This window comes from Strongylocentrotus purpuratus, unplaced genomic scaffold (assembly GCF_000002235.5).
Source record: "Strongylocentrotus purpuratus isolate Spur 01 unplaced genomic scaffold, Spur_5.0 spur5_scaffold_20, whole genome shotgun sequence".
NCBI classification, from domain to species: domain Eukaryota; kingdom Metazoa; phylum Echinodermata; class Echinoidea; order Camarodonta; family Strongylocentrotidae; genus Strongylocentrotus; species Strongylocentrotus purpuratus.
Window position 1 is genome coordinate 2182304 of NW_022145606.1, and position 14099 is coordinate 2196402.

Here is a 14099-nt window from a genome sequence, read left to right on the forward strand (position 1 = left end):
CATGTCACGATATATTTAGTGCTTTCCTTTTTAAATACACCATACACTTTATCGCTTATCACTTAACTCCCATTATTAATCTATCAGTTAATACCGGGAAATGTTCCGAGTCCTTAATAATTGCTAGAGTTACAGGGATGGATCCAGGGGGGGGGGGACACAGGGGACACGTGCCCCCCCCCCCCCCTCCCGGCCCCAAAAAGGGGTTAAAATCAACCCAAATTCGCCAAAAATGTACTTACAAACAGGGACGTGCCCCCCCCCCCCTCCCTGCGGTCAAAAAATAAAATAAAATAAAATTAGTGCGCACTGAGCAAATTTGCAGCCGGCGCAATTTCAAATATTCGGGTGCAAAAAGGAAAAAAAAAGTGCTCTTACCCCCCCCCCCCCCCCCCCCCCCCCCCCCCCCCCCGCTTATTCAGCGGCTAGCTGAGTCGTTACGATTTGTGGGGGACCAAAACAAATATATATATATAAGAAGAAAAGAAAGAAAATCAAATTAAATCAAACAATACAACATCATTTCTCAATTTGCAAATTTAGAAAAAGATAACTGTCTGCCGATACAAAATATCTTCAACTACCTGCCGAAAAATAATATCACGCTTCTTAAATATCTTTAGTACAGATATAATGTTCTTTGTTTTTCAATCCTGATTCAAAGAAAACAAACCAATCGCATTTTCTTCTTTTACTGGATGTTTGTAAAATTATGGTGTCTTATTCTACTGTCTTAACGATTAGCTACAAGTTCTTGATTCATCCATTAACAGTGTCAAATTATTTGAACAACCGTGCTCACGATGTAACAGCACTATGTTTATGATACATATGGGTACAAAGTATGGACGTTAGAAGGTCACTCGGTGGTGTAAAAATACTGTACATTTCATGTCCAACTATGGATAGAACCGAATAACAATGCAGTATCAATTTCAGTCCGTAGTAATGGCCTTTCATTGTAAACCAATAGTTAAACAATATTTAAAACTATCGGAAAATTGCGATGAAACGAGCTCTGATTGGCTATCTAAGGTAACGGTAAATTACTCATTTACTCTTTACTCATCTGCGCATGCTAGAAGCCACATACATACAGTTGACCGATCCTCTTCTATGCAGACAGAAAGAATTTGTTCGGACGCTCTTATTATTTTAGCGATTATCCCGTAATTACCGGCTGGCCAGAAGCATATTTTACCGTTACCTAAGACAGCAAATAAGAGCTCGTTATATTTTGCGCGTTGTAACTTTTAGTTTCCGTTTATATTGTTCGATTTCTGTTTTCTGTTTATTCTTGCATTTTACTCTGATGAGTGTAAGACGAAAAGTTTCAGTATGACTCCTTTTAACGCGATTTTCCGATGTTGTAATACCAATCATCTTTTCATTAAAACATGTATTGGTATGAAATATACATTTCTGAAATAAAGATATGTTAAGCTGTAATAAAAGACTTCATTATAAGATGTATTAAGCTGTAATAAAAGACTTAAAAAGTCAACAGTATATCTTACAATATTCAGTAATATTAAGCCAAATATGTGTTGTTATCACAGTGAATATATCTTAGCCTTTGCGGTTGTAGGCGTACGTGACATTTTTGTTTAGAAGTTGTGCCTAATTGGCTAACTTGTTCTTCCTCGTTACTCTTTTCTCTTCTTCTAATTCGATCTCATGGCGCAACTCAAATATGCGATCACCATCTTTGACGCATTTGTGCAACAGTTTGAGGAGATTCTCTTGGTACACAGGTTCCAAATCCTTCTTCTCGTTCGTGATATTGGCGACTTCATAGACATCAACTATCCCAGCCATCCTGAGCGCAAGGCGCATATTGTCGAGTTGTTCTGGAGTAGCATCATCCACGTGAGTGATTACGGCAAGCGGGAAACGTCCTATAAATTACAAATGAAGACGAAATCATGTTGATTGTTGATTTATGAACGTAAAACAACAAAAATGTTAATGGCGTAGTGGATAATGAAGTCGGAAAATTCCAAAAGGTTCAAAACGATCCATCGTCAATACAGTAAGGAAACACTGCTTAAAACTATTTTTCTGAGGTAATAGGAGCACAGAAAGTATTTTTTTTTATTAAAAAATAATGTTCCATCCATTAAAAAATATTTGTATCAGTATTTTCGTACTGCTAATGTTATATATGTCAGTAGACTATCACGTTATTAGGGATTATCTTCCCATTTGTCTTGTGCAAAGCATCTAATCTCATTTAGGCAAGACTAAAACATTATGTCCTGGATAACAAGTTATGTTAGGTCCTGTAAAATTAATTATAAAGAAACTCCTATGCCGCACGTTACAGTATCATTACTGATTCAGCCCATTCGAAATTCCCATTAGAAGAGTGATGACAACTATAAACCATTCAAAACCTTCGTATGTTTTATTCGATTTCATTCAAGCTCTATGCTTCTTTCATTTCTGCTTTATTTCATAATAATTAAGGGGGTTTAAATTTCATTAAAGTATGAACCTTATAGCCCACATAGTTTTAATGAAACAGAGAGTAAAAACAATATTTAGACTCATTGTTTATCTGACTGAATACTGGTTCGTGGGAAAGATTTAGTCCCAAAGCAGCTCCTTTATATATTTTGTATGTAAATGTTCAGAAGAGAATAAATGAAGTTTAAATATAGAAATTTCACTGTCAGAGTGTTTCGAAATATATTAGGGGCCAATATGAGTTTGGTTTTGACATGCATGTTGTATTTGCTATTTCACAACCCTTCCACTTTTGTCACTTTCAGGACTCCTTTAAAAATCCTTAAGAAATCCCAAACACAAGTTTGCTCCTAGTTACGTTGATAGAGATTCTACCAATCTTAACATTTGATTGACAATCTATTGTTCGGACATGGCTCAGTCATCAAGTTGTGAAAGTAACTTCCGTTAACTTTTATTTGGCATTCTACATGTTCCTTCGGGTTTCACTCTTACAAGGTTCGGGTAATTACAAGTGGTTTTCCTCTTGTTTCCAATGACCACTTTCCTTTGGTAGAATTAAACTTAAGAAAGTTCATGTAACAGTTTAAAACACAATTAATCAAATAAATTACCTTGCCACTTCAGAAGACGTTCCACGAATTTCCCGATAATTGTATGGACTGCTGTAACGCTCCTAGCACTGTGCAGAACAAATGTTTGAAAAAATGTCAAAAATTCAGCAGAATATTAAGCAGTTTCATAAATGTTTTTTTTCAAGCATAAAGGTTAACACCTTTTTTACTTTTTAAATTAACCAGTTTCGTAATGTAATCAAATTTAATGCAAGCATCTTTTTGTAATGGCTCGTTAGAAATGATTTCAATCACCTGTGACGAATTATTATATGTCAATGTTCAGAATGCAAATCGAATATATTCCGTGTTGTTAGGTAGGACAAGCTATGATGTTTGTCCTATCTAGTAAACATTAATATATGCGGTGTATGCTGACCCTAATCTCTCTTATAATTAATTTCATAATGTTTTTCTTACATCATGTAATAATTATTTACCTTTACAAATGGTAACTATTAAAAAGAAACGTGTTTTCAGGTAAGGAGATACTTTCACCGACATACATCGCAAAGCCTTGACTGGTATTGCAAGGGGTTTAGGCTGCGCATGTGCAAGCCGAGAAGTCTGTTCAATATACCGAACTGGCCTTGCAAGAAAATGCATAAACACCGCCAGTAGCGTACGCAGGATTTGTTCAAGGGGGGGGGGGGGGGGGGGGGGGGGGGTTAACATTTTTTAATCGGGCCGAAAATTTCGCAACGACTCAGCCAGCCGCTGAATTAACGGGGGGGGGGGGTAAGAGGACAATTTTTTTTTTTTTTTTTTGGTCTCGAAATTTCAAAATTTGACATTTGTTCCGTTTGGGGGAGGGGGTAAGGTCAACTTGTTTAGGTCAGTCATTAGCATAATTGTTTTTTTCACAAAGGGGGGAGGGGGGGGGGTCTCCAAAATACACACATAACAAAAACTGAAGGGGGGGTTCTTCAAAAACTATGCAAAATAGATTTTTGTTCTTCTTCTTTCTTTTCCTTCCTTTTATTGTTTGGTTAATATTCACACGTGAATGATACGCGGCGTTAACATCTGAAACAACAACAACGCAATAAGTCATGCAATACACTACAACACTTGTCGTTGTATCTATACATATATAAGCTGTCATCAAGTCAAATGAAATCAACCATATTTAAGAACTAGTTATTTTGACACCTTTTCCCCAATGCCCTTAAATGGCTGGTATTTGGCAATACTATAGGCCTGTTCAATTCACACCTCGAGATTCAACAACTTAGTTGTGTTGATAAAAACCTGATAGGAAGCAGCTAACAATAGTTGATTTCATTTTCTTAACAGGAAATAGATTTTCCCCAAAATCACAATCAAGATTCGGGATACTCACCTAAAAACAAGAACAGTGCAGTATATCTTCTTTGTTTCATCCACCTCCAAGTCATCTGGACGTGATGATTTACCCCACTCCACTTCACTAGCAAACGAGCGCTTTCCCTCTGTTTGAAGAAACCAGATAATCATGTAAATGTTTAACAATTTATATTTTATCCCCCACTTTTTTTAAGGGGAATTCCACCACGATATGATGTTGATTGTCATGGAAGCAGATTTATAAGAGAAACAGGTGAGTGACAGTTTAAGCAAAAACCGACTGAAAACAAAAATTGTGCATTTTCAAAGGTGCGATCGATCAGAAAACAATTGGCAAATCTTTGACGAATTTTGTGAGATTCTTTCCCATATGCCCTGTACTAAATCAAATCCACAAATATTTGTTCCCTTAAATAAAATGTTCAACCATACATGCATCCTAGATATAATTATTGCAACATGTTTTATACAACATCTGAATGAAGCAAATCTATTCCGTTATCATTAACTAAGAAAATGACATTTATACTAAAAACAATGTAGTATGAAGCTAATTGGAGAGGAACTCGAGGGAAACGTCACAGTGATGCCAATTTAAGTTTCACGGATGACAACTTTAACGATCCATAACTTTCTGTTTTTCAAACGGATATTGCTTAAATTTCCAATCATTTGTTTCTCTCATTGTTCTCCTTTAATGAAAACCGAGTTCATATCAGGGTGGACTTCCCCTTTAATTTATCACCAACACTCATGATGTGGAGACCGTAGACAGAATATGAAAAAGGTTCCGCGAGAATGAAGGTCCCCAAGACCGAATGTCCGCGAGATTGCACGTGTAAATAATATGGTGCAAGCTATCTATCTTGTGTCATAAACCGACCGGCATGCGCGCACACTTCATTCCTTAAGAATCAATAAATATGTTTTATGTTACTTTATTAAGTTAAATTTATTATTTGCATAGGTCACATTTGCTCTCCGGTTAGGATACGGCGGCCGTAGGCCCCCGAGATCAAGAGATACCTGTGGCGGCTGCAGAGAATTTGCGGTGGCCTCAGGGTCACCCTAGGGTATATCCCTAGCTTTACATGCCGTACGGGTCGCCATGGGACTATAACGCGGAGTTATAACTTTTTCATTGGTAAGTTCGCCATAGCAATTATACAATTAGACACACCGTAGCCATGCCATAGAGCGGTTCCGCGGCAACCATACGCCGGGCGTACGATAGCATTGCGGCTACCTCGCATCTGCCTTGGTATTTTTAAGGGACGCCCTAAGGCGACCGTGCGTCATCACTTCATGGGCTGTACGGCAACCGCTGATTTCTTGTCAGCACAAATTCAAAATACGCAGTGGGGCTACCCTAACTCAATATGTCTGCTACCGTATGTGACTGTAGGAATGCTGCGGCGGCCCTATACTTGCTATCGGCCTGAGATATTTTAGACCCCACGGCCGCCGCGTCAAATGTGACCTAGGCATAAGTCTACTCTATCAGAAATTCAGTTGCCGTGTTTTTCCCACCCACCAGAGGGGCAGAAGATAACCTACATTATGAGTAATTGGTATTAAATATATGCAATATACGACATGACTAGTCTAAAAACCAAGCAATTGTATTTATTCAAGTGGTAACATGTAGGGTAATAATAAGTTCGAAAAGAGACACGTCGCGTACTCGCAAAAGCATGAATATTCGTTATTTACCGGCATGTACACAAAATAAGTGTCAACCGTACACTTCGGAGATTAGATAACTAGTATCTACGAAAGTACTCAAAATGCGATAACGTGATTATGAGAAAATATACGAGAAAAATGTATAAACATACATATGTATCAATCTGTTTACGTGTGCATAATGCATATTGTAAAATGGTTTCAAGAATGTAGCCAATGAGAAGCGTCAACACGGATCACGTGATCGTGCATTATTGGTTACTATATGCACGGTACCATCTGCATGTAGTGCATTAGGGATTATAAATATGGATGAAGGTTGCTTAGAGACATTTTATGGCCTTGCTAAGTAAGATTGTCGACCCATTTTATAAAACAAAAAATACACAGGTTTTCGTTCGTGACGTTATGGCGATGCAGCGCTATTCGGGTATTCACAATGGCACAAAATACACTCGGCTACGCCTGGTGAATTTTATTGCACCATAGTGAATACCCTCGAACTCACACCTGATTATTATTTGTATACTGTCGTTTCAAAGCGTCACAGTGGAGAGGGAAAAAGGGGGACTGAGGAAGATAAATAAAGGTGGAGAGGATGAGTTAAATAGGATATTGATGTAGAGAGAGAGAGAGAGAGAGATATTGGAGGTTAGTAGTTCTGAAAAGAAAAGAAAAACCAATATTAAAAACTACTTGATTTTATATGAAAAATGGATGATAAGGAAAAAAGTAAGACAGGAAGTGGGACAAGAACATAGAGAGGCATTTATGCAACATTGTGATTGTATCCACTCACCTAATTGAATTATGAGTTCATCTGCAGCACCTTCCTTCACAATGTCTTCCGCCCCTATACCTCGATTGTCCACAAACGTCAGGTATCGTGTGACCCTCACTGCCATTCGTCGAGTAGTGTGACCACCCTCAAAATCGTCTGGCGCGGCTTGCTCTCGGTGAGTTTCTTTCAACTCACCTTTTACTGCGAATTTCAAAGAGTTCATCAAGGACGTTTTACCTATCCCAGTTGCCCCATACAGACCTATGTTAAGGCGTTTTGGAAATTTAATATCGTCATCAGGAAACTCAAATGATCCGCCAGGTTTAATTTTCTCGATTTCGGCGCGCAGTTCTGCGATATTTTGCATCCTTTTTTTTTCTATTTCAGCTCTTAATTTTTCTTGTCTTTCCTTTTCTTCTCTGATCCTTATTTTCTCTTCTTTTTCCTTTCTCATTCTTTCTTCTATTATTCTTATTTCTTCTTCCTTTTCCTTTCTTAGTTTTATTTCTTCTGCCCTAGCTTGTATGTCTTCCTTATTCTTTCGGTCGATATCCATCTGCTTTAATTGATTCGCAAGTTTTTCTAATTCTCTTTTGTGGCGATCATCTTTCAGCTGTTGTTCCATAGCTTCTCTTTCCCTTTCTTCGCTTGCTTTTCTCTCCCTCTCTTCCCTAGCTTCAGTTTGCTCTCGAGTCCATACTTCTAAAGCTTCTTCCCTCTCTCTTGCATCGCTCCTCATTTGTCTTGCATTGCTCTTCAAATCATTAATTTCAGATGACTGGTCATTCCCCATGTTTGAATTTCACTGCTAAATTCTAAAACTATGAAATTAGTGTGGATATTTCAGCAGGCAACTACTCGTCTGATTATGCTTGCGCTTTGCGGATATTTTTATAGCTTGATATCGTGTTTACTTTTCAATCTCGAATGCGATTGGACAGATTTGTAGCGGGGTGCAAAATAGCCGCCGCACGATTATTTTTTTCCTCGTTTTCGGAATCAAATTTCGACGGAGACATCAGTCTAGCAGGTTATACCCGAAGGCAACGGACATGGCTGACGAAGCACACATTGGAGTCCTCTCCCTTGGCTGGGAAGAATCGATTGAACGTCACTTGATGTCAACTATTAGGACGTGTAAAACAAAATTGGAATTTATTTCTCTTGCTCCAACTGATCTTAACGTGTATACGGCTCCTAAAAAGTTTGACGCGGTTCTTATTGCATTCAACTACAGAAGGGAGACTTTCTTTGACAGATGTACCGGATGCCAGATATAAAACATTGCTTCCAACTCTGTCGAAGCAATATGGTAAGAAACGTTTACCCTTTTCATTTCAAATGTCCACATAGTTTAATCGCCAACGTTCTTGACCGTTTCATTGACTGATTGATTGGTTTATTTTATTCATATTCCATGCACAATTATGAAAGCATAATATGTTTACAAACAAAATTATAATTTCTTGAAGTGATATGAAATTAAATTAACCTGAATAATAGTAATCATAAGGGCAATTCCACGGTAACGGAATTACATTTCAGAGAAATTTAGGCTCTATTTTGATATACTGTAGACATGTGGTTAGACCTGGTGATTATTTATCTTGTTATTCTTTCTGTATTATGCACCTGTTAGCAAATCAAATTTAAAAAAATTATTTGTCAACATTCGGAACACCCCAGGACCATATAGAGTAAGAGGTAACTTGTTTAGAATTGTAGGCATTGGTTCGAGGTGAAAAGGCGGACATCAATGAATTTACAAAGATAATCATTAATAGGAGATAACTATATATTAGTTCGATGTTCATACTGTTAGAGAAAAAACCTTAAAAGGTATTCCTTAAACCATATATGGTTGGTCTCTCTTGCAAATCATTAGAAAGGGAATTCCAAATTGTATAAGTAAGTACTGTTCTCATTTTTGAAGGTGATAGCAGCCCGCTAGCCTGGCGGGGTAACTGTGTAATTTTGCATTTTGTTAAAATAACTTCCGGTAACTTGTTAGTACTGGCCGAAAACACAACATATCCCCACCCATAAGAAAACACATCCCGTATCTTTAACATTTTGTTTGAGTAATAGAGTAATCGAAAGTCGGAATGACTCATAATATGAATGGCCTTTTTTTCTGAAGATGTAAGATTCTGTCCAATAACGAGCCTGCACAGTTCCCCACGGCTAGAATTCCATAACTCAAATACCAAGGAACAAGACAGAGTGTAAATTCCTTAACATTTGTGTTGAAAAAAGTATTTAACTTAGTGAAGTATACCAATATATATTTATGAAAAATATATTCCACATGTGGTTTTCATGATAACCCCTCATCCGATATTATTCTTAAGAATGTATTAGTAGAAACCCTTTCAATAACAGTGTTATCAAGAAGAAGAATTGCAGGTACATTATTAATAAAATTATTATACAACAAATATTCAGTTTTAAATTAAGTTATGACTTATGTAATTTATACCTGAATAAACACCATCAATAACAACATATTGTTTTCTATTTTGGAGGTAGTCGTAAACTACTCCAATGCCTTTCTTCTTTTTCCATATTCGGAGAATAGGAAATGACGGTTTATCGTATCGAAATTGTTGAAATTTGTATGTTACATCATAAGATTTTTTATTTTAAATAACTGGCTCGCTTGTTGTCTATAATATCCAAATCATATATTTGTGTTTATTTGTTTTATGCTCCTGAAAGAAACAAAATCAATGATATAAATCCTATTATATATCTTTAAGAATCTTTTCTAATACTGTCATCTGATTGGTTGAAAGGGAGGTCGTGTTTTTTAACTATGCCCGCAAAAATGTTATCAAGTCCGGGAAGATAATTATCTTCGTCAAGTCGAGGCGAGACAGATAATATTATATTATATTATATATGCTGCCGTCATGTTTTCAAGTTCTGATTCGTCATGTGGACGGCCATGCATTATGGCTCGAGGCATGGGCACACAGAAGATTTGTTTATGTTGGGAACCGGGGTAAAATGCAATAAAATATTGAAAAATGATTGCATTTTCTTTGTTTTTATTTATTTATGGAAACTGCCCCCTTACCCTAGCCCCCGCTGCGTACAGTCATGGTTCAGTGACAAAGCAATGGCCTCGTAACTGTGAGGCCCCAGGATCAAAACCGTGTCGATGTGCTATATTAGTGCCCTTTTGAGGGGCATTAATCCTCATCACTGTCATTTATGGCTGAAGGGCGTAGGTCCCCTAGTTGATAAGCATAGTAGCATACACATGCTTTGGCAATCACGCAAAACACACATTGTCAAATTATTATTCAATACAATCTGAGAATGTATACTATTATCTAGATCTATTATTTTTAAATTATTGTTTAAATAATTCCATAAATTGGGGTAAAACAAAAATATTCCAACTTTATGAGCGACAGTGTAGTTGTTTCGAGCCACTCCAGGGACTCACATACATATACATCCGGTTTATGGTGCATGCATATACTGTAGCGAGCGCGTTACAAGTATTATGCATTTGTAGTATACATATCCGAAAGCTATTTCTAGATTTCTCTCTTCTACCTGATACTGACTTCCTTAGGATTTCTTACAAGTCCATGGTTGTTCGAAATTGAATACGAAGGGAATCCCTGTGCATGTAATTGATCTTTGTCAAAATGCTGCATACAGAGTATCGATCGTGCAGTGATTTCACACTTGTTTGACCTCAGAGCAACTTTTTCCAGGTCGCAGGCTGTAAGGATTTTTACCCAAGTCAAATCTCTCATTCAGGGATATCTCCGAAGTTTATTTTCGTTTATGTTCACGCGACAGGCGCACAGCATAGAAAGTATCGCACCATATATGCCAACTGACAATTCAGTTAGTAAAAAATAAAAATAAATGCTTACGATATATTATCAAAACAGCCAAAGAGAAAATGAAAGATACCACCATCCAACTTTTGCAACGCGTACATAGACAGCTAGCTCGGTGACTACTGACAAGTCTGGCTGCCATGCCGTCTCGCGCCGGCAAATACCGCACAAAATAGACCGGAAGCGACGTAGTCACCAAATTTTCCCAGAAAGCATTTGAAATGGGGGCATGAAACAAAGATCCCAGCATTTGGAGGTACTAGCGATATGGCGATTGTTATAATCATCTTACTGTGAAAGTCATCAATCCGGGGGATGTCTGAGGACAATTATGCTAGGCATTAATCATCCTCAGTGTGTACCGGTAGTGTTTGGGTTATTATTAAGCCGATTTGCTGCAACGGAAATCCACATACATGTACGCACATCCGTCCAACTAAAGCAGGAATGTGGTATACTTTTACAATGGTTGGACTTTTAAATACAAGTCTCCACTGTAGGTGTGCGATTGGAGAGGCAGATTTATCGCAGTGTGCGCTGTGTGATCGATGGTGTATTGTTTTATTCATAACGATATCACAGGTAATTTCACGATTATTTCTAGTGGAACCGCTAGCGAAGAGTCTATCTAGACGTGTTAAATTGCTGAACGTGTACTGATGATGAGAATATACTGATGACTTGTTTTCGATAGTAAGTGGTCGTGTGAGTGTGTATGTTAACGATCATAAATTATATAAATATAAATTACTTCAAAATATTTATTGGGTGCCTGGGAGGTAGTATGAGGAACACTCATCGCCCGGAGTCACTGCAGTGCATGTGAGTTTCATCCAGACTGAGTCAGTTACTTCGCATAAGATTTCAAAACAGCTCAGTATACATATATTTTTTTTCTTCTTCTGGTAATACCCTTCCACATTGCTTCCACACAGTTTCTTTCACAATTTCATCGCATTACCATTGCTTAACTCTATCTTTAATCACAGCATCAACTAAGCGCCTGATTAATATAATTGCTTTAGATGATGAATACGTAATGCATGGAAATTCATCCGAATGATAAAATCTTAAGCAATCAAAATCGACAGGTCGACGGTATGTTATTAAATGGTTATTATTAAAAGTTAAATTACGGTAAGCGTGTCACTGTATTGCCTTAATTGCCCACGGGCTTCATATGGAAACATTGTAGCATCCGCTCAATTTATGGAAGGCCGTTGGTGACTTTATTCACATGCCCCAGACGTATGGAACGCGGCACACGTCTGCTAAATAACAGGCAGACGTCTGCTAATTGACCAATCACCGCCAATTATTTAGCAGACGTGTGCAAGGTGCGATAGCACACGTCTGCTAGTTTATTAGCACACGTGTGCCCTTTTCCATACGTATGCTGTTTACTGCGCATGCGTATGGAATTGATCGACCAATCAGATGCCTTGTATGTGTGTGTTTGGACAGTGGGTGCATGCAGCGCAGACGATCAAAAATGTGCCGGGCACGTGTTGATCGACGCACGTGGTACTCTTACCGTTCTTAAAAGTATTGACTTTGATTTCTATGTAAGAAAAGAAGTATACATTATAAAAGTACTTCCATTGAGGTTGGAACTTTCTGATGCAAAAAATAGTATGTCAAATTATAAACGAAGTACCGAACTGCTATATAAACGTTTATCCTCCACCTAGTATTGGAGTATGTAAATACTATAAAGCAGGCGCGGATCCAAGGGGGGGCGAGTGGGCCTTGCCCCCCCCCCCCCCCCGCAAAAAAAAAAAAAGGGAGAAGAAAGGAAAAGAAGGGAAAGGGAAAGAGGAGAGAAAGGGAAAGAAAGAAGAGGAAGAAGAAAAGAAACGGGGGAAGAAGGAGATCGGGGGGGGGCGAAAGGGCCTTGCCTCCAAAGCTGTTGACCCCCCCCCCCCCCCAATCAAAAAAATAAGAGAGAAGGAAGGAAAGGGAAAGAAAAAATGAAAAGATGATATACTGGCGTATAGGTAGGGGGGGGGGGGCACGGGGGAAATCAAATTCAAACGTGGTTTATTTCTAATTAAATAACGGTGGATTGCAAATAATGCTGAAATGACGTAATTCCCGAGATTTTTCCTCATTTTTTAGTAAATGATGCTTTTGTATGTGTTTGTTGGAAAATGACAAATTCCTGAATTTACAGCCAGGCAAGAAATATGATTCTTGAGATGCCTACATGTCAGGGCCCGAGGTACGGCGGGGATCGGGAACCTCGAGCTCCCCCCCCCCCCCCCCCAACTTTTTTGGAAAAAGTATATTAAAGAGAAATAAAAAAGAATGAGAGCAAGAAAGAAAGAATAAACTGCCAGTGTCAAAAAATAATGAGGCATCAAAATATGCTCATCTTAAATGCCTAAAACCCCTAAGCTGCCGGGGGGCTCTGCCCCTGGATTCCACCTAGGGCCCTAAGGCGGGCCCTTAGATACTCATCTGACGGTAATGTAATGCCTAAAACCCCTGAATTTTGTTGGGGCTCCGCCCCCGGACGCGAACTTTTTTTTCCTACGAACTTTTATACCTGGCGCATGCTCACATACTAACTTTTATACTTGACGCATGCAAGGAGGTCACAAACAACTAGACTTTGATTATTAATTGCTTTGCCTCACTATTTATAAAGGTAAAAAACTAAATAAACTGAGATTTGAACCCTCACGGCAACTCCAAGGTTCTATTAGTAACACGCTGTCCTTACCGATTGAGCTAACGATGAGTTGATGAAAGATTGCTTTGTATAATTACTATCACCCTATTGACCGCTCTATCGGATTCCACGTGCGCATGCGCTGGTTTCCTTCGCGAGTGCGCATGCGCAGGTTCCCCTCGCGAGCTCAAAGTTCGTAGGAAAATTTTTTTAGCCCCCCGGACCCCAAGCCTAATAGTGTCCTGCAAGTGTCACAAAATTATAAGGTATTAAAAAAAAAAAGCTCATCTGACGGTAATTTAATGCCTAAAACCGCTGATTTTGGGGTGCTCCGCCCCCGGGACCCCACGCCAAATGGTGTCCTGCCAGTGTCATAAAATAATAAGGTATAAAAAAGAAAATGCTCATCTGATCTTAATTACTAAACGCCTAAAACCCCTGAGCTTCCGGGGCCGGCTCCGCCGCCTCGACCCCACCAGGGGCCCTAAGGCGGGCCCCTGAATGCTTATCTGACCGTACTTAATTGCCTTAAACCCCTGAGCTTGCGGGGTCGGACAAGGCATCAAAATGTGTTTATCTGACCGCAGGCGCGTAACCAGGGGGGGGGGGCGGCCAAAACAAACAAACAAAAAACAAAGAGTGGAGAGAAAAGGAAAAGGACGTAGGAAGAAAAAGGAGCAGACAAA

General features: G+C 38.7%; 2 protein-coding genes across 2 annotated transcripts in view; one reads left to right on the plus strand and one right to left on the minus strand.

Moving 5' to 3' along the window:
* Positions 1 to 1108: 1108 nt before the first annotated feature.
* On the minus strand, positions 1109 to 7766 carry LOC100889065 (trichohyalin). Its single transcript, XM_003724465.3, has 4 exons — positions 6895 to 7766; positions 4426 to 4534; positions 3084 to 3151; positions 1109 to 1898 (listed from the first exon to the last, which is right to left on the minus strand). The coding sequence occupies exons 1-4, from the start codon at positions 7667 to 7669 to the stop codon at positions 1621 to 1623; spliced, it is 1230 nt and encodes a 409-aa protein (XP_003724513.3). The 5' UTR covers positions 7670 to 7766; the 3' UTR covers positions 1109 to 1620.
* Positions 7767 to 8089: 323 nt separating this feature from the next.
* LOC115927364 overlaps positions 8090 to 14099 on the plus strand; it is a 28958-nt gene continuing 22948 nt past the window's right edge. Inside the window, exon 1 of the mRNA XM_030993157.1 lies at positions 8090 to 8188. The gene's annotated coding sequence lies outside the window, so the exon portion shown is untranslated. The remainder of the gene's footprint in view (positions 8189 to 14099) is intronic.